The sequence below is a fragment of the Tiliqua scincoides genome, chromosome 3 (assembly GCF_035046505.1).
Source record: "Tiliqua scincoides isolate rTilSci1 chromosome 3, rTilSci1.hap2, whole genome shotgun sequence".
Classification (NCBI taxonomy): Eukaryota; Metazoa; Chordata; class Lepidosauria; order Squamata; family Scincidae; genus Tiliqua; species Tiliqua scincoides.
This window is the reverse complement of record NC_089823.1, coordinates 195,834,572-195,860,708: the sequence shown is the minus strand read 5'-3', so window position 1 is coordinate 195,860,708 and position 26,137 is coordinate 195,834,572. Positions and strand designations below refer to the sequence as shown.

General features: G+C 45.1%; 1 protein-coding gene across 2 annotated transcripts in view; it reads left to right on the top strand.

Annotated features, from left to right (window-relative positions):
- DGKG (diacylglycerol kinase gamma) overlaps nt 1-25,859 on the top strand; it is a 107,820-nt gene extending 81,961 nt beyond the window's left edge. For both annotated transcript variants that reach the window (XM_066618899.1, XM_066618900.1), the window contains 4 exons: nt 9,828-10,029; nt 19,439-19,559; nt 21,058-21,118; nt 25,761-25,859. In XM_066618899.1, coding sequence (XP_066474996.1) covers nt 9,828-10,029; nt 19,439-19,559; nt 21,058-21,118; nt 25,761-25,859 — 483 coding nt within the window. The remainder of the gene's footprint in view (nt 1-9,827; nt 10,030-19,438; nt 19,560-21,057; nt 21,119-25,760) is intronic.
- Nucleotides 25,860-26,137: the final 278 nt, after the last annotated feature.

Sequence of the window (26,137 nt, the reverse complement as noted above, 5' to 3'; positions counted from 1 at the left end):
ACCTGAAGGCAAGCATGAGGTAAGTAAAAACATTTTTACAGGCCTCCTATAGATCCCCTCATACATGTGCCAGCCATTATGTCTGAGGAGAGAAGTGGGAAAGTTCTGAAAAGAGGGAATATGATCTGGCCTGCACGACTGCTGTTGGATCCTCCCCCTCCCTCCCCCTCCCTGTTCTCCCATTCCTCCCCAACACACCGGTTACGCTCCATCCCATCCTATGAACCATCCCCCACACTAGCTTACCTGTTTTGGAGCAGGTTGCCTCATGGAAGCTGACATGGCCGCAGGCCACCACTGCTGCCACTGCTTTGCAGTGGCCAGAAATGGCCACTGGCGGTGTGCACCATGTCATCAGCAGCTGATTTATGACAGTGGAACAGTGTCCCATTGCCATAAATTGAATGTTAAGATTGGGCTGTTGATGTTCTAAATTGAGGGTTGTGAAGAGGGTGAATGCGGTGGTCCATCTGACCCCTATTCTTCAAGAGGTCTGTAAAAACCTAGCTTTTATGTTTGGCTTTCAGAGAGGAAAAATACCTGCAGGGATTTCAGCTTGTCTTTCAGCTGTAATTTTGGTTTTGCTAATGTTGCTTTTAATTCATGTGTTTAATTTATTTGATGTTTTATTTGTGCTTATTATATCATAAGCTGTCTTAGGCTGCCTTAGAGGCAAGAAAGGCAGGATAGAAATGTTTTTTAAATAACCCTGTAAAATATGTATGTATTTAATTAAAGATTTAAACGTTGGGGGGGAAAACCTAGAAAGGAAGTTCTCAAAATGAAACTGACATGGAGGATTTGCCATCCATATCCGTTTGAGTGGATAGATAGAAGTTATTCCTTTATCTCTCACCCTACTAAAGCGTGGGATCACCCAATGAAGTTGATGAACAGTTGATTCAGAACAGGCTGAAGAAGGAGCTTCTTCATACAGTGCACAGTGAATTTGTGGAAAATCACTACCACATGATGTGATGGCCACTAGTTTTAGAAAACATTAAACAGATGCACGGAGAACAGTTTTGTCAATCGTTATTAGCTATGATGGCTAGATGGAGCCTCTACTTGCCTGTGTAGTTTGCTACTGAATACCAGTTGCTGGCGGGTGGGGTGCGATGAGCAAGAGGGCTGTTACGTTTTGCCCCACTTATGGGCTCCCTGGAGGCACTTACATGGCCACTGTTGGAATCAGAATGCAGGATTAGATCTGGTCTGATCCAGCAGGGCTCTTATGTTTACACAATATCAGCAGATTCATTCCATTCCTGTGGGAAACCTTGTATTTTCCCAGGTGCAAAATATGAGTGCTCCAAAAATGTGATATCCCAGCCTCAGAAGCACAATAGTTTTGAAACTACACACAACATGTGCACTAATAGGCACATTTATAGGAAACAAATGATTGGCGGTGAGGGCCTTTACAGCAACATCGTCCTCATCCCAGGCCTCCTGGATGGGTCTTCCAAAAGCAACCGTGATTGGGGAAGTGACAAAGGAAGCCCTTTTTTCTACAAGCCACATGCAAAGCTGCTAGCTGCAGATGTACCTGCATAAAGAAAAGGCCTCCTGCATTTTTCCAGCTGCCCGGTGCTGCTGAGTGCTAAGGAGGGATAGGAAGAAGCAGATGCATTTCCCCTCGTTCCTTCCCCACGTGCTGTTAGCAGAAGCCACAGCCCAGGAGGGAGTCAGAAGACGCCATCCCAGCAAAACTTTGCCTGCTGAGATGCTGCCGGTGGGGCGCTTCCTGTTCCCCTTGGGGCTTATGACTTCCACAGTCTTCACAAAAACAATCGTCATGTTATTGCTAATTAGAGAGCTGGCACATGATCGTGCTTCTGGCCCACAATTACAGATAGAAGCCAGCCTTCAGATGGAAGACAGTCAAATATATCCCGGCTAACAATACATCTCCTGTTGCCCCTCATTGTTTGCATGTATACAGAAGCTCTCTTTTTCCACAAACAGCTGGAAGCTCCCGTTGCTTGTTTAGAGACATCGCACTGCGCTGTGACATCATGAGACACTCAGGGTACAAGGGGGAGGTTGATTTACAGTGGAGAAAGGGCCTGTTTGCATACAGATACCAGAGGCAGCAGTTTGCCGAAAGGAAACGCAGCCGTAGAAACTGAGCAGCATTTTGAAAGTTTGTACACATCTTTGATGGATTCCCTATAAGCGTACTTGTCGGCACTGGCAATCTGGGCTCTTGTCCTCTCTGAAGCCAGTTTTAGGAGAATAGAATTATGCTGCTTCCCTTCCCCCTTACAGCTGTACTTCAGAGTATGCCTGGAATTGTGAGTGTGTGTAAATCCTGAGCCTGCACACAGGCATCTTTGGGTTTCATGGAAACAGCGTTTAATTAGATAGAGGGGTGTGAGCTCCTTGCCAGTGGTTGCTAAGAGCTCTGTCATTTAACAGTTTGCATTGGGCCTTTTGTGGGGGGGGGGGGGTGTTTTCTGTAAACTTCCTGCTTTCTCCAATGGCAGATAAATGAACCTTTCATTAGTTATTCATTAAAGCTAGAATACAGAAATGTCAACGGGCGCAATGGCCTTGCCAAGGCAATTGGGTACTTTGCAAATTGATCTGCATCCGCCCATTGAGCACAAAATAGTTTTAAGAAAGAAGAGGCTTCAAACAGGACTGAGTCAATGACAGATGTCACACTAAGGGCCAACCTGGCCAATACTTCAGGCAAATTCCCACATCAGGTGGCGCTTCATTAGTGTCTCTAAAAACACTGACACTTCAGAAAACCTTAGGGCCGGTTCAGATAGCTGGTGCAGATCTGAGAAGCCCCAGAGGTATGGCTGGGGCTTTATTCAGAGTAAGAGGAAGTATATCACCTTACCCAAGGAGACCTCCAGCTGTCTCCTGAGCTGCATTAGATGCCGCATAGGCCATGCAGCCCCACTGCACCAGTGCACCTCAGGGTTGGACTGTCTAGCTCTCCTTATTCTCTGAGCTGCCTCAAATGCAACAACTGATTGGATTTCACCCATTTTAATACTCCTGATCTTCCCCTGTAGTAATTGAACACGCTGTTCCTTTCATTATACCCTATAGTGTGTTTTAAAAAATGCAAGCAAGGAATTCCACAGCTTCCTTAGGGAATTTTTTCCATTGTCCAACTTTTCTTAAAACTAAGGGAGGGGTAGTTTTGGTTTGGTTTGGTTTTTGACCGAACAGTACTATTACCTCCCACACCCTGTGCACTCAGTGCTTCTATAAATGCAGCCCAAAATGGCATTTGCCTTTTTTTTTTTCTAGGCATCAACTACTGAGGTTGTGATTCATCTTGTTATTTACTACATCTCTCTAGTCCTTCTCGTCTGTGCTGGATCCTAGCCAGTTTACCCCCATTTGGCATACCTCTGTGTTCTTCCTCCCGTTTTGGGAAATAGTATGTACGTTGTAGTTTAATTTCATGTTGTCTGCAGCCCAATGTTCTCATCTGTCAAAGTGTAATACTATGCATATGTTACGTTCTTTCTTGAGTCCTGAAACCAGTGGGACAGGACCACTCCAGTGCCCCTCCATATTAAAAACAGCAACAACTGCCCATGCATAGCAAAGTAGATGTCAAAAGTTCTAGTTTTCTCCCTCATATGCTAGTTTTGTTATGTATAGGGTTTTATTTTTTAAATGAGGAAGCATTAATCCTGCAGTACCCTACTGTCTTCTGAAGTGGAATGGTTTGTGTGAACTGGTCCTCAAAGTTGAACAAAGGAGAGGAAAACTTATGGGTTCTTTTACATACAAGAGGCAGTGTGGCATGTGCTGACCTGGAAGTTGCATGTACAGTCATTGCACTTGGGCATGTGTGTATTGAGATAGAATCATCAGGCTGGAAGGACCCACAAGGTCATCTCGTTCCACCCCCTGCCTGTAGTAGGAAATCCTCCTATAGCACTTTCAGCAGGTGCATGTTGAACCTCTGCTTGAAGCTCCCCAGCGAGGGAGAATCCACCACCTCCCTTGGCAATCTGTTCCACTGCCGAACCACCCTTACTGTCAAGAATTTCTTTCTGATGTCCAACTGGAATCTCCTCTCTTGCAGATCTTCTGTTAAATATGACAGCATGTTCTGTGTTTACTGATCAACAATAGACTGAGGATGAATTTAGTCACTTTACCAAAGCACTCAGCTTTGGTACGTTGAGATTTACCAGCAGATGTCAGAATTTTCTAATGTTACCCATGGCTTCTTGGGTATCTGTAATATTTATCATTAATGTCATCCATCTCCAAATTTCTGACATTTACCCTAAAATATATGTGCTACTGCTTGAAACACCAAGCTTGGGTACTGACTCCTAGGTAGACGTGCAAACCTTTTCATTGACAACCCAGACTACCAACATTCTTAAGAATTAGCACTAACTGTCAACATTGGCTGAATTTCTGACATTTACCAAAGAATCCAAAGTCACACCAAAAATAAGCATGAGAATCCGTTCTTTGGAAGTTGTGGTAGACCAATATGTTGTAAGTAAGGAGAAAGAATTTGGGCTAGTACATTAAGGGGAAATGTAACTTTCAGAGCAAAGAGGCCATAAAATAGCTCCTGAAGAGGTTTCCAGACTCTATAAAGACAGAGATTCAGGAATAGTGTTAGGTTTAAGGAAAGCATAGAAATTGCCCAATCCAGATGGGATGAGGTGTGTCCGTTTTTTTCTAGTCCTTAGAATTGCTACCTTTGATTCTCTTTTTGGATTGCCTCTCAGTCCTGCTCTATGAGCCAGCCAGTCAGCCAGCCTAGCAAAAATACAAAGCTGTCTTTCAGCTGAGTGCTTGCTTTTGAAGATTCTGTTTTCTACAATGCAATAAGGATTCATGCCTGAGAGGCTGAAGTCAGATGTGGAATGTACAAATAACACTTCTCACCTGTGATGAATGCCCTGAATTTTTTTCCTTCCCCCCCTTTTTTTCTTTTGACTCTCTTAACTCTCCAGAAGTTCCTGTGCAGGTTCAGCAGTCTAAAAAGATGCTGAGACCCGCTACAGCAGTCTTTGTTAGAAACTCTGTTACTAGCCAACCATGTACGTAGGTGAAATTGAGACATTCCTCCCTGACTGGAGTAGTTAGTCTTCCTTGTGATTGCCATAGCCCTGATGACTGGGCCATCAAACTTGTCTGTCTAGGTAAAAGCAGTGGGATGGAGAGGCCTGGTGGGTTCTGCTCCTCCAATCAGGTAACTCTGTGTCATCATCAAACCTACATTAGTTAAGTAGAAGCACAGGGATATTTTTGTTTTTTCTGCCTGGTGTGCCAGGAAAACCTAATGCTGGTTCACAGAAGTTACACCCACTTATTCTCCAGTAAGTGCAGGCACTGAGCATTCGTGGGACTATGCAAGTAGCTAGCAATAGGGGCTATATTTATAGCTAGAGGTTTTCATTTGCTTTCCCTCCAAGCCAGCTGCAACTTCACCACTTTAGCAATATGCTGGGAGTTTCTATGTGCTTTACTCTGGAGTAGCATCCCAGTTCCATCTGCTGGGTGTTATGATTTACTATTTGTCATTTGATCAAGCTTCTGCTTTGTGTCCATCCAGTCACATTCAAGCATTTTCCATCAGCATGCTTGTACTTTTTTTCCTACCCTCCTCCTTTTACTTATTTACTTTTAGAGCTTTAATAAACAAGTTCTGTTCTGACTCTTTGCTTGCCTAGCCCATGTTCATGGGTAATTCAGTGGGTTGCCATACCTGATTGCTCGTGCAGTTCTGCTGTAGTTTTGTTTTTTTTAAATAAGAATCCCTGGAGTTCAGTGCTTTTCCCAGATTCCCCTTCTGCCTAGTCTCTGTAGCCAGGGATGGTGGCAGTCGATAGAAACTACCAGATCCCCCATTCAGCTACTCACCCAGAGGAAAAGGGAAAGTAGAGAGCAAGAAGAGTGCATGAACTCTAACCACTAAGCACTACACCCCTCAGTCAGCTGGCTCTCTCCCACTACTTTCCCTGACATCACCAGATGCATCTGAAACATTTTGCAGTGCAAATGCTTGACTAGGGCTTAGGCCCAGAACCCATTTGCAACACTTCATAGTCATGGAAGACATGAAATAATAATGAAGAGCATACCTTTGAGCATGTACAAAGTGCATTTCTATCACTACAAATAATTGCAATCAGTCTCTTTGCATCTAGGATTAAGAAGAAGCACTTCCAGGTTAGTCAATATGAATTGAGTATTATTGATTATTGAGCCTTCATCCACTGTCTTTTGAAATCCACCAATGGTAGTGAGATTGCAGAATGCCTGTTTGAGACAAAGAAGAACAGTGGTTACATACACACAACTCCCATTTACTAATCATATTCCCGAACCTTCAGCCAATTCTGCACCATACAATAGTGCATCTGTGAGTACGGAAAAACAGAAAGCCCCAAAATGTAATGCGTTGTGGAAAGAGAGAGACATTTCCTAGGCCTGCATCTTGTGCAGGTATATATGTTTAGAAGACAGCAATCCCAGGACTGCAAACTGGTGACATTTCCAGTTGAAAGTAACAGTTTGCCCTCCTTCTGGCTCCAGGCATCTGTCATGAGCACAGAGAAATGGCAGTTTTGTTTTGGAAATTGGCATCAGTTACGGTATAGGCTGCTGGAAATAAAGTTGGTTTTTTCCCCAGCTGCAAATTTCTACTTCCAGTCTCCTTGCCAACAACCCGTCAGCTGCCCCATCTCAAAGAGGCCATTGTACCACACTGGCACAGAGACAAAGCAGGGTTAAAGAGAGAAGCACACTCACTGCCCATTGGATGTTCATTGCTGTATTGTGTGAATATGTGGCATCTATATCACATGCTGCAGCTTGCCAAACCTCTGCTTACCCAGCACAGATGAGGTCCAATTTTAAAACAACAGCACTGACAGAACGTAGCTTGTTGGCAGCCATTGTTCCTTCTGGACTAAAGCGGCAGCCGCATCTCTCATGCATTTATCTACTCTGTATTCAGGCCAAAGTAATTTTTTAAAATGTAGTTGGTGCTGTTGTCTGTCTACATTCCTTTAGATTTGCCCAGAGGTTCTCACTAAGGTTGCAGTCCTACATGCACTTGCTGGAGGTTGCGTCATATTGAACCTAGCAGGATTTACTTTCTACTTTGTGGCACTATGTAGGGCATTGTGGGGGCAAAGCATGGCAGGCAGCAGCCACCAGCTTGAAGACTGTTACTGCAACTCCCAGCTGGTCAAGACTGAAAGAAAACTGTGACTGTCACCACAGTAAGGGAAAGGGGGCCTGTTCAGATAAGAGAGGGGTTAACAGAGGCAACCTTGTAGGCTTGGAGATAGCTTTGGCTGGGTTTCTTCCATACTGGAAAGCAGGGAGAGCCAAAGAAATGCAAGACCACAGGCAGCATCACAGAATGAAGTATCCTGTGAGTGTCCCAAGAGGCTGACAGCTCAATCCCACTGAACCACGCCCCCCCCAGCCAATGCACCACTGAAGAGTGCACTGCATCCTGTGGGGGGAGGCAGTCTTGGAGGTCTATTCCACGTAAGGGAACATATATTCCCTTGCCTGGAGTAAGCCCTCACTGCCACAGACCTGCACGAGTGATTTAGCTGGCACGAGACTGAATGGACCCGGGAAAACAGATCAAGACTGGGAAGAGGGATAGGATATTGGCTGTCTCCTCCCTGTTCTGCCCCTTCCTGCCCCATTCCACCCACCACCATCCCGCTTCCTTCCCGCCCTGCCCCCTTGTTGACTTATTGGCATCAAGGTCATTGATCAGCTGCTTGCACATCGCTTGTGGTGATGGCCTGGCTATGCAAAACAGTGTGCCCCCTTTTGCAACAGCTGTAAAGGACCTTGTGTTGCCAGAACTAGTGTTCTGGCAGCACAAAGTCCACATAGGGTTGGGGCCTGAATCAGAGATCTTCTTCATGCAAAGCAAGGTGATGCTGGTGGGGAACCATGGTGCTTCTCAAACTATCTGATGAGGTGGACAGGCCATTTTTTTTTCCAATGTGCCTGGGACCAGTACCATATCTGTGCCATATTACTACTATTATTTCTTTCCTTCCTGGAAATTTGCTGCGGTCTGGCAATCAAGGGGTTGCAGACTGACACCAATCAACAGACCATCACTTTGAGTAGCAGTGCTCTAGAGGATGCCTGTTGGCCTCTTGTTGACAGGATTGTAATTACCTTAAAAAACAAGTTTGCAGTCCTTGGCCTGGCTTTGCTCTGTGATTAACCGAAGGCAAACATGACAAGGGCTGCCTTTTATCAGTTAAATCCATGATTGATCAACTGCATCCTTTCCTGGAAAACAAGAATCTTGCCACTGTGCCCCAAGAATCAGCTACTGTAATGCAGATGACATGGCCCTTTAAAATTGTCCAGATGCTTTAGCTGGTACAGAGTGCTATGGAGGGTAGGAAGACATTCAACCCAGTGGCGTCACTAGGGTTCTTCTCACCCGGTGTGGGATGCCAGCACATCACCTCCCATGCCGTCGGCGAGGCAACAGCCCAGGTGGTGGGCGTGGTGATGTATCCTGCCTGCAGTAACCCCCCCTCCAAAATCAGTAAGGTTTTCAGTCCTATCCAGTGCCCAGTTCAATTTAAGAACTTCTGTTTAAACCAGATCACTGTCAGGATCAACCTGACTTTGCAATCTCAAAAACGTTCACCTTATCAGCTGAAGCCGCTGTTTTGATCCTTTTTAGTGGGGGTAGGGGGGGAGGCTGCCTTCTGGAGCATTTGTTGAGCTCCAGTTCCATCAGATCAGGACCATTCTGGAGGCTTCACATTCGCCTTTGCCTGGCCTGACCACCAGCCAAGGCACATTTGCTTACTCACTAGTAAACATGACCGTGAGGCTTAGTTTCACTTTCCATAGGGCTCAATACATTCTTCTGCTTGGAGGGAGGGACTTCCTTCTCAGATGTTTTTGGGGGCTGTGTTCATTGGATCAGGACCATTCTGGTGTCATTGGATTCCTCTCAGCCTGCCCTTTCCAATGGACTAAGGCAAGTTTGCCTACTCACAAGTAAACACGTGATACAGCTCAGTGTCACTTTTCATAGGGCTCCAAGTATTTTTGTTCTCTGGTTTTTTGGCCATAACCTTTGAGAGAAAGGAGATATTTCACTCTGGTTTTTTGCATTGCATTCTGCTGGACATTCTGCATCCAAAGGCATATAACATGATGGTACTACTCCTAACCACTGCGATTTTAGTGTGTCAGCCCCCCAGTGCGTGTCACCCCCCCATGCACGTCACCCGGTGCGGCCCGCACCCCCCTAGTGACGCCACTGATTCAACCTATTTTATGGACTGTGTTTGGTTCAGATTTGTTTCTAGACCCAATAAAAGTTGCTGGTTTGGGGCTTGAAGATCCTACACAACTTAATTTCTAAGAATACCTCTCCCCACATAAACTCACACATAAGTACTTGTTAGGATGTTGCAGTGAGGCCTGACTTAGAGTCCTGTTGCTAAATGCACTGCCAGCTCCAGAATTGAGTAGGACCTTTCTAACAGTCTCCAATATTTGGAATTCACTTCCTGGTGAAGTGTAGGTGTACTTGTTCCGCTTTAGGTGAAATTATGAAGACTTTCTGTTTCAAAAAGTTTTCCAGGGACTTTGAAGGTGCTCTGATTTGTACATCATTGCTGTGATGTATTATATATTTTGCAATGTAATGTTTCATTGTTTATGTGGCATTTGAAAATCACCTTGGATTTTTATGAAAGTGTAGTAGAATAGTGTTTGAAAGAAAGATCCTGCAAAAATATGGTGAATCATAGATAACCCAGAATGTTTAATGACTTGTAATATCTTTCGCTTTCCCTCCCTGCCAGTGCGATGGAACAGTTCTGGACCTGAGCAGCACTTCATTGGAGGGTATTGCAGTCCTCAACATTCCCAGCATGTATGGAGGTTCCAATCTCTGGGGGGAGACCAAGAAGCAACGCAGCTATAACCGGATGAGCAAGAAAGCACCTGAAAAGTTACTATCCTCAGTTGTTACTGATTCCAAGGAGCTCAAGTTCTGTGTCCAAGGTGAGGATGCCTACAGCTGTGATTTCCGTAGGAGGAGGAGGTTGCAGATATTTTAATAGCTGGTCTTCTCTGGTTTCTGTCCCTGTGGAACAAGTGCCCTGACAAAGACATCCATACCTGCCAATATTTGAAGAGCCAAATAGTGTGATTTCTTGCAGTAAAAGCCTCCAGGCCCAATCCTAACCAGCGCACACCGGCTCACTGCTGGTGCACACTGTTGCAAATATGCCGTAAGGCACGTTTGTGGGCCCTAGCACTGGTGAAGCACTGGAGCTCCACCGCTCAGCGGTTGTGCAGACTGCCAGGCAGCGGAGAGGTAGGTGGGGGCATGGGGGGGAGGCGGGGAGGAGGCGTTCCAGGTGGGAAAACTAGAGGGAAGGTGGGGAGAGGGTGGGGAGAAGGTGTGCCAGGGAGGGAGTGGGGCAGGAGGGAGGCAGGATCAGTGGAGCTTTGCTTCACTGGATCCTGAGCCTTCAGGTCGGGCTGTCCGCCCAACATGGAGGCTCTGAATTCTATGCTGATCCTCAGGTTGTCATAGAATCAACCTATCTTTGATAGGAACGAAAGTCCCCTTCTCCCAAGGAGGTGGTGGTGGTTGCCTGGGGCGTGCCGGATGCAGCGGCAGCCATTTTCAGTGCCACTGCCACGCTGTGCGCTGGGCAACTCAGGATTGTCTTGTCCATCAGTGCAAGAAAGTGATAGATGTTTATACTCATGGGCTGTATTGCAAACTAAAGTCAAAAAACAGGATAAACAAGTTATCCTGATTATCAGGACACCAAATCTATCATGAATACAGTACAATACAAATCAAAATGGGAGACAATGTAATAGCCTGCTTGTAATGCGAAATCTATACACAACAGGCACAATCCATGCCCCCACCCTCCATTTTTTCTATGCAAAACCCAGTAAAATGACTGGTATGCAAGAGATTTATTGAACATTTCTGTAGCTTCCACTCATTTTCATGGGGTTTGCGCAAATGTACTTCACAGGGATTAGTGCCTGTGTGAGGATCCTTAACCAAACCCCAAGAAACACTTCCCAGATTTGTTTACCAATTCCGTCTTCTGGTTCTGGCTGTAATTGTCTTTGAAATTGGTTTTCTTGAACTATATCAACCTACTGGTCAAAGATAGGTTGTAGGGAGACTGGATTTTTCTCTATTACACCCCAGTCAATTACACTTCAATTAATCTGAAGTAAGCCCCATGTAGTTCAATGGGGCTTATTCCCAGGTAGTGTGCAGTCCTATATAAACTTCCCCAGGAATAAGCCCTATTGAATCCAGTAGAGTTTACTTCAGAGTAGACATATCTAGGATTGTGCTGTTAGTTTCTTGTGCAGCCATTGTTAATGTCTAATTTGTGTTAATTCATTGATGTCATTCACTTACATCAAAATGTCCCCATTTTATTAAGCAAGCAGTCTAAATTGCCAAAGTGCATTGCTGGCAGATCACGGTGTATATAGTGGTGAATAAGCCGTTAATGTATGGCTGATGTTGTTACGTGCAATAATAATATTGCCAGAGTAGATGAAGGAACAGGACTGGCATCAGAGTTTGTTGCAGGACTTCATCTCTTGATCTATAATTCTGTTGACTGGTCCACTCCTCCCTACAGTTGGCAGTTTTTCTTCTGGCAAGTTTCCTGTGCCTTTAACAGCTGCAACAACATCCAGAAATTCAGAACTTGAAGTTTTTACTGCTATGAAGGGGCAGCAATGGGGAGATTTCACCTGCTGCACGAGATATCTACCAGGAAAAAAAAGCTGGTGACTCTTACGGCTACAGGAAAGTTACTTTTCCAGTTTAGTCGGCTGTCTGAAGGCAAAGATAGGACTTTTCTTCCTTGAGGCACTTTCTCTGCTAGTGACCAAGATTACTTTTCTGGAATTTATTTTGTTTTCTGGTCACTCACCTCTTGCAAAACTTATATGGTTTAGCTAATGGCCAAGAGCATCGTTTAGGAAATCTCAGTGAAGAACTGGGGCTCTTGTAATGCTTCCAACAAAACTAGTCCAAGTAAAAGCAGGTTGACAAAATGGAAGAGAAAATCCCAGATAGGGGAGGAGATGATTGTGCTGTCCTGCCTTCTCAGGGCTCACTGGAAGTATCTGTAGGATGGTGACCATTGTCACAACAGTTCCCAGAGATTCAGTAGCAGGCCTCCCATAGCCTGTCAAGACAGGTGCCTTCTGTCACTGTTCAATGGGGCTGATATAAGGAAAGGGAGGCTACAACTCAGTGACAAAGCCCATGCTTTAAATGCAGAAGGTGCCAGGTTCAATCGCTGACATCACCTGGTGGGGCAGAGAAGCATTCCTATCCAAAATCATGCCATGGTACACTGTACTGACCTAGCTAGACTGATCATCTGACTCAGTAAAAGACAGCTTCCTGAGGTTTAAGCTACGTGTGCAAGCTACAGCAGCAAGCCTGTACCTTCAAATACGAAGACTTCTCCCATCATGCCTAAGGTAGGCAGTAAAGCTGTGGTGTCATTTAAACAATGTGAGGTCCATGGATGTTTGGGGATTTGAACCTGAATCCCCTGATTTTAGGCCAGTATGCTAACCGCTACAGTATGCTGGGTCTGCTGCCACCACTTGTAGTTTCAGTCCAAGTCTTCATCCAAAGATGCCTGTCTCTTTGATGTTCTTAGAGAGATACAACTTCTGCACCTCCACCAAACCTTCTCTTCCATCAGTTGTGGGGCAAACTGAGGGCTTAACACTCTGTTGTCCTATAAAAAGGAAATACTGTAACCATATAAAAACCTTGTTAGTGTAATTCGGTTGAGTCATCTGGCCAACCCAAATGGATCTGAAAGTAACACTTGATTGATTTCAAAAGTAAGGCAGAGAATCAGAGTGACTCTTAAATGTGCATTCAGAAACAAAAGATGGCATCATCTGAATGGAGGCTCTGTGCAGGTTTTACAGTCAATGTGGTTAGAAAAGAAATGCCCAGTTAGTATCGATATAATGCACTGATAGGGAAAGCCAGAATAAAGGTTCAAGTTGGACTTCTTTCAGAATTCAGGAAGTCAAGATCAAGCATACCGGATAAGATTCAAAATTGAGTTTCAAATGGTGCTTACAGCCGCAACTTCACAGCTGCCAAATTCAGCTGGAACAATAGTGTCTTACAGGAGAAGAGAGGCATGGTTGCTCATTTTGATTCTCACCTTGGGCCAGCCTGAGACTCCTCCACATGTTCTTAATTCCAAGCTAATTGGGCAAGGTAGAGATTGAATGACATGGCATGAAGCCAGGTGGGATTTGTGGACATGACTGGACACATGCTGACAATTAACCAGCCCTCTTGCTGTTAGTCTACCACACCCCCAACCAAGGAACCTTAACTGGCAGATCTAAATGATCCTTAAATGTGGCCAACAGTCATGGGCATGTGTGAGGATGTTCCTGGGTACCTGTCTTGACCTTGGACACCAAATAGGGGCAAGTAGAACATTCCCAGGAAGATGCAGTAAGGTTGCAGAGGTTACAGTAGTTAGCCATCAGCTGCTTTACATTTTTCTCTACAACCTGTTGTAGAGAACAGTTGTAGAGAAAAGTATGGTCACTATTGTATGCCTGCATTTCTGCAGAAGAAACAGCAATGCATAGCTTGGCTGCATAAATGATGTTGATCTATTTGACCTGTAAACACCTTTTCTGTGATCTGCTTCTTTGTTTGTGGTACAGAGTGTCTTATATCAAAGTCTGTCTAGCTCAGAGGTAGCCAACCTTTAAATTTAAGGCCTCCTTGACCTTTAGCAATTGTGTAGAGGAGGGAATTGCAGCAGGTGCAGATTGTCATCTGTAAGAAATTCCTTCCTCTGCACAATTATCCAGAAGCCCTAAAGCTGAAAGGTTGGCCACCCTGATCTAGCTATTGTCAAACCAACTGACAGTGGCTCTCCAAAAGGAATTTTTGTCTGCCATACTGGGAAAAGCCAAAAATGAAATCTGGGACCTTCTGCACGCAAAGCATGTACATTACCACTAAGCCACAATTTCTTCCGCTAAACAGATGGAGGACTTCTGCCTTTGGACAGGGGATGGACTAAATCAGGGGTCTCCAAATTCCAGCCCGGGGGCCAGATGTGGCCCATGGCGAGCCTCTATCTGGCCCATGGCCAGCCTCTTGTCCCCTGAAAGCCCCTGGCCCACTTTGCTGAACATGACTGGAACTATGCTCTGGTTGCATCTGGAGGGTGTTCTAAGGGCCAGAGAGGTTGAATGAATGAGCCCATTCATTCATTTATTCACATATCTAATTTCCATTTCTCATTTATTTATACAAATTTTATATTTAAATTTTTTTTCGGCCCTCAAAACTGTGCCAGACATTTGATGTGGCCATCTGGCCAAAAAGTTTGGAGACCCCCTGGACTAAATGATGCCCTTGGGGTCCCTTCTGTCATATATCATTCTTTATGTTTTTAGTAACCCCTCTGCATCCTTGTCATGCATATATATATATATTTTTTTTTTTGGGGGGGGGGGGTGTTAGCTAAACATGTCACACTCCAAAGAAGCATTTTGCAGGGGACATTTCCAAATTTGTCTTTAACCTGAATTTCATTGGAAGTTGTGTGTTTAATTCGCTGCACCTCATTCCAGTCTCTGTTGAGTCTGAGGCTTCCCAGCAAATGGATCTTGTAGGTTGATTAAGTATTCATGGCCTGTAGCTAATGACAGCACAAGCACAGTGGGGCAGGGCAGAGTTGCTGGGAATGAAAGGGGAATGCTACTGCCACAAAGGTAGGTCAAGAGGCACAGATCATCACCTTGCTAGTTTCTCCGAAATGCTCTTTCAATGAGCCTGCTGGGCTGAAAATATGAGAGAGACCTATCTATATACAAGTGGGAGAAAACGGAAAGCACTGGGAAGGAGCTTAGCATAGCAGGTGTTACTCAGACATGATGGAATGACTAAGAGGATGCTTTCGTACAGCTACGGGCTACAACACAAGCAGGCGAAAGGAAGTTGCAGAGGTGGTGAAACAGCACTCTCCCCCTCTCCAGAATATTCCATTGTGACTAATGCAGTAGAATATCTGAATGGAGAGAGGACTGAGGCAGAATCAAAGAGGCATCGAGGCCTGCAGGCATTTGCAGAACAGTCTTCAAAGTGAGACCTCATTTGGAGCAGTGGGTGGAACATTTCCCAGTCACTTTTTCCAAATGGATCTCCATGTTTGAAGACAGCAACCTTAGAGCAATTATGAAGAGGCTGGTAGCACAAGACCTGCAGGCCATACTCAGCCCATCTACACTTCTCTTCAAGGCACTTCCCCCCCCCCACTTTTCCCTAGAATGAAACAATCACAGGTACAGTAAGTTGACAAACACAGCAGTTGTCAAGAACACATCTTGTGATCGCCTCTCCTTCTTTGACAGGATGACTGGTCTGGAGGAATGCTGTAGACATAACATGCTTAATCTCAGCAAAACATTTGACTTTTGGCCCAATCCTATCTTGGGCCGGGATGCACAATGCAGGGCCTCTGGCACAGAGTCCACTCATCTTGAACACCAGTCGGGGACCAGGCCAGCTGGGAGACAGAAGAAACGAAATACTTTACTTACCTTTCTGGCTCCTACAAGATCCCTGATGGGACTCCACAGATCTACACCAGCTCTTTTGCTGGCAAAGCTCTGAGGAGCCTACTGGGGCATGTCCAGCCAAGGACAGGGGTGCCGCTGCTGCTTTGACCCCTGTCCCTCCACTGGCAGAACTCCGCAGGCAGCTGATCCGTGTTTCATTGCTGTGCTGGCAGCACATACCTTAGATATGCCAACATACTGTGAGGATAGGATAGGGCTGTAAGTCTCCTATGATATCCATGTGCATAAAATGGTCATATGGGCTAGATAGTACTATCATTAGGTGGGTTCGAAGCTGGGTAACAACTGTTCCCAATGAGTGCTATTAAATGGCTCTACATCAGCCTGGAGGGAGGTATCGAGTGGAGTGCCTCAGAGCTCAGACATGGGCCCTGTGCTGTTCAACATTTTTGTAGGTGACCTGGCTGAGGAGGGGTTGAGAGAATACTTTTCAAATTGACACAAAGCTGGGAGGGGGGGTAGCTAACACCTTGGCAGGCCGAATCAGGATTCAAAATGATGTTAACAAACTAGCTCATTGAGCCAATACCAGTGGTGAGTGCCAGATCTTATCCCCTCTTTCAAACACTTCCCCACCCCTTTTTCCCTCTTCTGGCATGCACCACCAAAACAGGGGGCGTATGTCTGGGGAGACCTATAGGTCGCCCAAAGGTTTTTACTTACCCCATTTGCCTTTGGGTTGCCCCCACCACCACCACCATGGGATGCAATGTACACCTTTCTGGTGCAGTTTCATTGGCACTGGTGGTAGGGGATGGGATTGGGGCTTATGGTTCCTATGGGCAGCAATAGGACCAATGGTTAAAATTACATGAAAGTAGATTTAGGCTGGATGTGAGGAAGAACTTCTTAACTTTAAAAACTGTCCAGGACTGGAACACTCTGCTTTGTGAAGTTCTGGGCTCTCCTTTATTGGAGATTTTCAAGCTGAGGCTCAATGGCCAACTGTCAGGGATTCTGTAGCAGGAGGTTGAACTGGATAGCCTCCAAGCTCCCTTTCAGCTCTAGCATTCTGTGATTCTATGCATGCAGTCTTTATTCATGCCTTCAGTGGCAATGGGTAACTGACCTGAAAACTAGCCATCTGCTACATTAGGGCAAGATTTGAAAGGGGAAGTTTACAGAACTTTTGATTATCTGATTGCTTTTTGGAGCGCAAACATCCACTGTGCGCACAAACACTGATTATTCACAAATCAGTCTTGAGTCACACATAGGATTTAACATAATAATGCAATTTTACATGACCCACCAACAGCCCAGTCTTCAGAGATCCTTCTCAGTGTATGCCTCATCCTTGCCAAAGTAAGCATGTCACAACAGTGCCCTTTTTGGGTCTGAATGAACTCAAGTAGCTCTGATCCACAACTTAATTATGTTCCTTGTATCCTGGAAAAAGAACCACAGTGAAGAAAAACATTCTGACACTGACTTTTAGACTGTGGCATGTTTCAGAGATGGAACATATGAGGCCAGCAAAGGAAGGAAATGAATGCTGTGATATACTTTTCAGGCCACCAACACTGATTTCTTGAGACTCCAGCCTTAACTTTAGGGAATTAAACACGATGGTTTGGGGCAATGCAGGAGGAGAATGACTAAATGAAACTGACTCTCGCTGTTAGAGCTGCAGGTGCACTCTTGGCATGGACACACTGTTGGGTGTGAAATAAGCAGATGCTTCCAATTTGCTCTGCTTTCCCATTCATTTCTCCTTGTTTGCTCTTCATTGTTAATCTGGGACAGTTTTTCCTCTTCACACAGCAAAGGCACCAGAGAAGGGACCACACATGCACACAGCTGAGTTAAGCAACAGGATTTGCCAAGCACTGAAAGGGGACAAGGCAAAGCCCCGCTATTTATCATTGGCTGCCTTGTCATTCTGAGTGCTGGAAGAATACTGTATCCCTGAGACTGAAGGATCTACCTTGCGGAAAGATGCCTGGGTCCATGCAACAAATGAGCAACAATTGTGCATTTGGTTGTGCTCCTGAGTAGGACTGCCCATCAGAATGTTGTCCTGCAAAATCCCACTGAAATGAGTGGAAATGGTTCAAGCATACCACCAAGTGCACAGTTGTGGCTCCTGTTTGGTTCCACAGGATCCAGGCAGCCTCTCTCGAGGAAGTGTTTCAGTTTCATTGTGCAGCAATTTTTCCATCATTCAAAGAGCAATATGTAGCGGCTGGGAAAGTGTCATTCTCTTTCCAGCTAGTTGGGTTTTATGATTTGGAGTGGTTTCAAATCAGTGGCACAAGCACCTTTGAACAATGTGACATCACAGGTAGCAAGTGGCACAACTCACTACAAAGTCTGTGCCGTGCTGTGACTCTCAGAATTAGTGCTAAGACTTGTAGGAAGTCTCAGCTGAGAGTAGAAACCAAATACTGTAATCTAAAGGCAAAATGTGGCTTTGTCAGCTTAACACCTCCCCCCCCCCCAAAAAAAAAATATATATAAGAACATAAGAACAGCCCCACTGGATCAGGCCATAGGCCCATCTAGTCCAGCTTCCTGTATCTCACAGCGGCCCACCAAATGCCCCAGGGAGCACACCAGATAACAAGAGACCTCATCCTGGTGCTGTCCCCTACATCTGGCATTCTGACTTAACCCATTCCTAAAATCAGGAGGTTGCGCATACACATCATGGCTTGTACCCCATAATGGATTTTTCCTCCAGAAACTCGTCCAATCCCCTTTTAAAGGCGTCTAGGCTAGACGCCAGCACCACATCCTGTGGCAAGGAGTTCCACAGACCGACCACACGCTGAGTAAAGAAATATTTTCTTTTGTCTGTCCTAACCCGCCCAACACTCAATTTTAGTGGATGTCCCCTGGTTCTGGTATTATGTGAGAGTGTAAAGAGCATCTCCCTATCCACTCTGTCCATCCCCTGCATAATTTTGTATGTCTCAATCATGTCCCCCCTCAAGCGTCTCTTTTCTAGGCTGAAGAGGCCCAAACGCCGTAGCCTTTCCTCATAAGGAAGGTGTCCCAGCCCCGTAATCATCTTAGTCGCTCTCTTTTGCACCTTTTCCATTTCCACTATGTCTTTTTTATATATCCCTACTTTACTTTGATACTTCAGCCTTTAGGTAAACCTATGAAGCTGCCTTGTTGGATCAGATGAACTTAGACCATTGGTTCAGCTAGCCAATAGGTATTACATTTATATCCGTCCTTTCTTCCAGAAACTCAAGGCAAGAGAATTGCAAGTCAGACTCCCATCCAGATGTAACCATGTTGAAATCAGCACATTGCTGCATTATATGCTGTTCTGAAAAGCAGTTACTGTCCAAAAGGCTGGGATCTTTTCAGAGGCAGAGGTTTTTATTTGAGCTTCTTCTAAATGCCTTGGAAAGCACAAGAGCTGTGCAGCCAAGACAATTGCACTATGAAGGAAAACATCTGGAGAAATGGAGGATTCTGTGAGTTTCTCTCACACTTGTAAAAACCCCATTTGAAAAAAATTGGGTTTATGGTCAGCCTGCCTATGTAAACTGCCTTGAGTCTACAAAACTGCCTACTAAACTGCCTTGAGTTTATGCGAAAGGCAGTGTATAAATATTGGATTGAATGAATGAATGGGAATGCCTGGGAACTTCTGCATGCAAAAGATGAATCTGCCAAGTCTTCTTCAGTCTTTTCAGTTACTTCCATGCCAATCTTTCCTTGCTCAGTCCCCTCACTCTCTGTTGTCCCTGGACAAGGCAAAGCTCATCCTTGTCTTTGTTTGAGTAACATGCTCACCTTCTCTCATTAGATCTCAGTGATCAACTGCTGGAAGTTGTCGGCCTGGAGGGGGCTATGGAAATGGGACAGATCTATACTGGCCTGAAGAGTGCTGGCAAGAGGCTGGCCCAGTGTTCCTCCGTCACCATCAGGTACCCACTCTGGAGTCTTGGTTCTACCTCAAAGCTTGTGCCCCACTTCTCCAGGAGATCTGTCCTCAAACCATGAAATCACACTGCATGTGGAAAAGCATTGTGAGCATCTCTGACATCTCTCTCTTGCTGTGCACGCTATCCTACCCAAGCACAAAATCTACTTGTCTTATCTGGTTTATATTGCACTCACTATTGTAGGGTTGAATTGCCTGCAATTATGCCTCCATTAATTAATTGTGGAAGTATGTGCTAAACTTATACGGGGAAGGCCAGGAGGTACTCTTGGCTCACCAAGACATGGGGAAAGAATGAAGGAGGTGGGTGGACAAGTTGAGGGCAAACTTCAGGCGAAGCAGCAAGCTGGCTGTGGAAGCAACAGGGCAGCTACATCTTTCCAGTAATCTGTCCAGGAGAAAGGGCAGCATGATGTCACTAACACTAGGAAGGATCTGAGATTATATCTTGCTTGTGAGCAAGCCAGCTCTCAAGCAAGGCTCTATTCTCAAGTGAGTATTTCATGCACATATTAAGGTGGGGGACAGGAAATGGATGTGGAAGAGGAGGTAAAGCTTGGGAAAGAAGAAACTTCAGAGCTTCTCTCAGACTCTGAGGAAAGCCAGTTGGGCAGTCAGGCTGAATTATTTTCTCCCTACATTTGGGTTCCCCCTATGCCTCAGAAGTGGAGATAGGAGCAGCTTTGTGAGTCATGATATCTCCCAGCAAGCTGGACCAAAATCCACTTGGCCAATCAGACATAATAAAGTGGGTGTCTTAAAAGGCATGCACACCCATCTTGTTACAGTCCTGAGAATCTCAACTTCTATTATCCTTAAAACTAAGTTTCTAGTCCACTGGGTTACAGAGGTGCATTTGCAAATGGGGTGACAAAATCTTAAGTGGTCATCTAAGCATAGAGGCAGGTTTTAGATGGGGGAGGGGGGAACCCCAAGGGGGTTTTTTTTGCACATAAAGAACAATTCTAAGGAAAATGTGTAGCAGCAGATGTGTATACATACACATCAGGGCTGGTTCATCCATGAGGCCAACTGAAACTGTTGCCTCAGGAAAAAGATTGGTGGGCATGTCGCCTCACATGTCAGGAGATCTTAGACAGGCCCTGATGCTTATGATGGGCAAATAATGTTAAATAGATGTATTTGAAAGATGTAAATAGACTGTAGCCCTTGTGCCCCTCAACAAGCTGCCCAACCATTATATCTCCATGGTGGGTAATTACCTCAGTGTTAACCACCCCACACAGACAATGGAGAGCCTTTCCAGAGCTCAAGATTGCAATCCTATCCACACTTACCTCGGAGTAAGCTCAATTGACTATAATGGGATTTACTTCTAAGTAGACATGTATAGGATTGGGCACCAACTTATGTATCTTACTCTTCCCACAAGTTCAGTTATTGGAAGCTTATTGCAAAAAACACTGTTCTTGCCCATTTCATCTCTTAATGTGTTACTGTGTCTTATTTGTGGATTCCAGGACAACAAAGCTGTTGCCCATGCAAGTAGATGGAGAGCCCTGGATGCAGCCACCCTGCACAGTGAGTAGTTAAATTTCGTGAAAAAGATCAGAGACATACAAGTGAATCTCACATTTATCAGTGCCAGTGGATATGGAAGGTTTTATCTCTAGAGACAGCTGTCAGTGGGATCCCAACCTCAGTAAAGGAGCCTAAGGAAAGTCTAAATTTCAGAGTAAGCTTCTATTTCATATTTTAAAATGAAGCACGATAACTAAAAAAAATCCTATCAAATAACCCTTTCATTATTTTAGGAGAGTGAAATGTGTTGCTTCGATCTTCTTTGATGTAGCATAAAACCTTGCACACAATGACAGCCATATTTGTATTCCTAATGGAAAATCAAAGACATGTTAAAGGGGAAGATATCTATGATTGTAGCGCATCATGGAGATAATTGGAGATAGTCAGTGTATCCTCAGTGTATCCACACCAGTGTCCACAATCTGAAGATCAAAGGAGGATGTGTAAAAGATGCTAATAGAACACTTTGAGACATGACTTTCCTCTGTTGTTTGTGAATGGGTGGAACAGAATGTTGCAAAGAGGCATTTCAAATGAGATAAAAAGGATTCATAGGATTCATGTATACATGCAAATATCACCAGTGGCAAGGAACTAGTACCAGAAATCTTTTTCTCATTGGTTTTCCAATCACTTGCATAGTACTTGTCAGTTTCCAAAGGGGGCAATAAACACGGTACAGTTACAGGACAGAATAGAAAAGGCCTTTTTTGTTTGTTCTCTTTTTTTCCTTTTTTGTTTTTGTTGTTTGAAATTGTCAAGACCTTGTTGCTTGTGTGTGTAAAAGTTTTCCCCAAAGCTGAAAACTTAGAGACAGGTTTTTTTGTTTTTGTTTTTTTTTTGGGGGGGGGGGGGTTAGTTTCTTTTCCTGTCATATTAAACATCAGCTTTGCCTTGCTTCAAGGCCCTAATCTGCCCTTGTGACAAATGACTGGTTAAACAAGAAATGCTTGCTGTGTCTTCCTTGAGAGGCTGCCACTCCTGAGTCATCCCAGGGGGTCACCCCGATCCTTTGCTGCCTCTGCAGCCACCCATACGGTTTAATGACTGGGCTATCTTAGCACCATATCAAATTCAACCAGCATTCTGATAAACACCCTTGTTCGTTTCATAGAGAACTGGACCAACTAGTCCTTTCTTTCCTTCTTTGCAATTCATTTCTGGCTGAAGCAGTGTCTTCTGTTTCCTGGAGCAGCAGGGTGGAGACCAAATTGTGAGCACTGTCTTTTTTGGCAGTGATTTCATATGGTCACAGGACGGCACTTTGGATCAGGCGGAACAGGACACAGAAATCCACGTCAGCATTTTGATAGAATGTGTTTGAGTGGCGTTCCAGTCTCTGCATTGTCATTAGGAAGGAGTTCTCCATAGCTGCATGACAACTATTTCATAAGGAGCATCAGAAAAGAAAAAAACAAATATTGGAGAGCAAAGAAGGGACAAAGTGCATTTAGGGGCAAGGGTCAAATCTGTGTCTTTCAGATTTCTGAAAGAAAAACAGCCATGTATTTCACATCAATAATAATTCTTAACATTCACATAGCTATTTTGAGTCTTCAAAGCATTTTGCAATCCTTGCAACAACCCTGTAAGGTAGATCAGTACTGTTACCCCCATGTTGCAGCTGGGGGAGCTGAGGCTGAAAGGGAGTGGCTTGCCTAAGGCCATATAAAGAATGCAAGGCAGAGGTGAGATTCTAACCAGGAATGCACCAGCTCTAATACTTCCATACTGAACATAAAGTGAAATGGAAGTGAGCCCATAGGGAACTGCTCGATCAGTTGATAGATAGATGCTCGCCCCCTCTAACCATCCTTCCTGTGCAAATGCTCCATACAGACTTTGAACTCCACATAGCCTTACTAACAGTGGAAAAATGAGGAATTCCCAGCTTTACACACCCAGGTAGGGCAAGGTTTTTTAAACTGAGAGCACTCACTAGTCTGCAGCAGTGGAAGCAGCTGAGTTCTCAAAAGGAAAACTCCCTCACTCACTCATGAGAGCTGGAAGAAAGAGAGTCTCCTGGCATGGACTGTATCCTTCAGTTTGATGGACTACAGGGGGAAAGGGGTGCCATTCAGTGCTGGAAGTCCATTAAATTCAAGTGCATTTGAGTCAATGGAGATGCACATGTGCAAAACCTAGTTTTTAGCTAGGCAGAAAACATCCATTTTTCCCAAAATCTGTCAAATCAATGATTCACTGTATATCAGCAGCATGCAGAGTGCCCCTGTCTGCCTGGCATTCTCAATAACTAATAGAAAATTAACAAGTTGGAAATTTGTTCCATATGAAATAGCAAGTGGTATAGATTTGTATAAATGTACACATCTTTTGGAGATATCATTGGAAGGCAATAATTGGAGAATGTTCTTTGCAGTTGGGCTGGGGATCATAATCTCCAATCAGTCATTAGTGGAGAGTGCTGTAATTGCGCAATGCTTCATGGGGATCGTAATTTCCAATCAGTCTACCAGGAACATTCCTTCTACAGGGACTCAGCTTGGCTCCCTTCAGATTATAATTGCTACTATTTTTGTTAACTGAACATATGATGACCAGAAGCCATGCGGAATCAAATAATTTCCCACCTGGCCTGGAAAACCTGGCTAAAGTTCACTAGATTTGAAAGATTCCACAGCCATGAAAGAGGCTGAAGATGCTTCAGATAAATGTTAAGTCTCAGAGAAAACTGTACTCCAGCTCACTCCAGTCATCTCCCACTTCTTTACAGGGAAGTTTAGTATTTCTGACATCTTCACACAATTTTTCCAATATAGGTGGGGAGAGGACCCTTCTTTTACTCCTGTATCCAGTCACCCCTGTTTTGCATATCTTTCTTGGTACTGCCTGGCTCAGTTCCTTCTGCAGCCTGGTTGTTTATCAGCACTAGAAGAAAGGCACATTGAGGCCCCAATACCCCAGATCTTGCAAAGCTGACAGGCTCACATTCTAGTCTCCTAAGAGGTAAACTTGAGGAAGGTGGTGTCCTTGCTGTCTCACAGACCCCAAGGATGTTTCCTCTGTTACAACAACTGCTCTTTTAAATGAAAGTGGCCTGAGTTGCCCCAAACCAGCTTGGGGCCACCTTTCTTTTAACATGGCCAAAGACAACATGAGTATCATCTCTCAGTCAGCCAAAGGAACACTGCAGGAACCACTACAGAAGGAGCCAGTAGGCCAGGAGTGGCCAACCTTTCAACAACAGGGCTTCTGGACCCTGTAGAGGAGCTGCAGCTTGTCATCTGAGAGATAAGACACCTCTTCTACACTATTGTTAAATGTCCAGGAGCCCTAAAGTTGAAAGGTTGGCCACTCCTGCAGTAGGCGAACCTGACTTATTCATGATGAGGGGAATTTCTTGTTCATGTCCTTCTCTGGTTGCCAAGACAATTAAGGATGCAATCCTGACTGCGCCTTGGGCAAAGCATGTTTGCGCCTCCTCAAGAGTCAACCGGGCCGGCACAGGAACATGCATCGGTCCACAGAGGCTGAATCCAGCCTCTGTGACAATCCAGCAGGGAGGGTTGCATCTGCCGAGCTTGGCTGACACAAGGGTCTGGGAAGGTGGGGAGGAGCTGGGGAAGAGTGGGAGGGAGGTGTTCTGGGGTGGGGGGGAGAGCAGGCAGAGGGTGGTCCCCAGGGCTGGCAGGTGGGGAGTGGTAGGCAGGGCTGGGACCTGTCTGTTATGTTGGATCCCAACCCCATTTCCCAAGCAGCACGGTACAGCTCCAAGCAGTTCCGCTCTCCTCAGACTTATACTACCTCCGGAGGTGGCACAAGTCCAAGGAGACCCACTGGGGCTATAGTGACTTACCTGGGGGTAAGGGGAAGAGTTTCCCCTTGCCTCTGGCTGAGTCATTTCAGGCCCCAATTGGGCCCCCAAGATTGGATTGCGCTATAAGAAGCAGGAAGGAGAATCATCAAAACAGGAAGGGTGGGGGACTCAGCACAGCTGGAAGCAGGGAAGAATAAAAGGCAAGTGATTAATGTGATGGTGAGGCAGGGATGAGAACTTGAGTCAGGTGACTTGAGTCCAAGTTGTGAAAATGAGCTGTTTTCTCTGACTCGTGGAGACTTGGAAGGGGAGGGGCCAAAGGGGGCGAGTTTGCTCCATAAAACAGGGAGGCCAGGGATGAGAGGCGGTCAGTGCAAAGCAGGGAGCTGTGAGGTGAACAGCGCCTGCTCCTAGACCAGGTTTAGCAGCTCTGCTAGGGAGGAGGACAAGGGTGCTGGATTCCCCCTCCAGCCAATCTGAGGCCTCCCTGGGGGTGGAATAAGCCTGCTCCACGCCCCTCCAGGCCAGGGACTCTACATAAAGAAAGAAATCACCTACACAACTGTTAAGTGTATAGGAGCCAGGTGGTCCTCTATTTCATCTGATCCTAGCACACAGTAATGTGGCATGGATAGAGGTTGGTAGGTTACATAGAGAGTCCCCTAGTACTATCTAAGAAATATAAAATGCTTGCCTTCTCTCTAGTCTCCTGATATTATGTAAAACAGCAATTCTTCTAACAAGTTTATGCATGTCTACACAGAACTAAGCCCCATGAGACTTACTCCCATGTAAGTATGTATAGGATTTCAGCCTAAACCTACTCTGATTCTTATTTATTTCCATTTTGTTTATTTTCAGATTAAAATCATCCACAAAAGCCAAGTGCCAGTGCTACTGGGACCTCCTCAAAAGAGTAGCTTCTTCTTCCTGAGGAGGAGAAACCGAACTCGAGACTAATCGGACTGCAAGCAAGCGAAGAACAATCTCAGAAACAGCAATTCTCCATTCCAGTGGCAACCACACAGGGAAAGCCTATGGAAAAGAACCCTTCATCCTTTCAGATTTCTTGGCTTCTGAATCTGCTTCGGAAATATCAGTCTGGAGGCAGCATTATGAACTCTTAGTGGAAAATAACAGGGTTGGCCCTCGGCAGCCGAACTGAAATAGCGGTGTGGTTTGTATATACATGCACACATAGCCACATTCTCTAAATATCACTGGCAGGGATAACACTA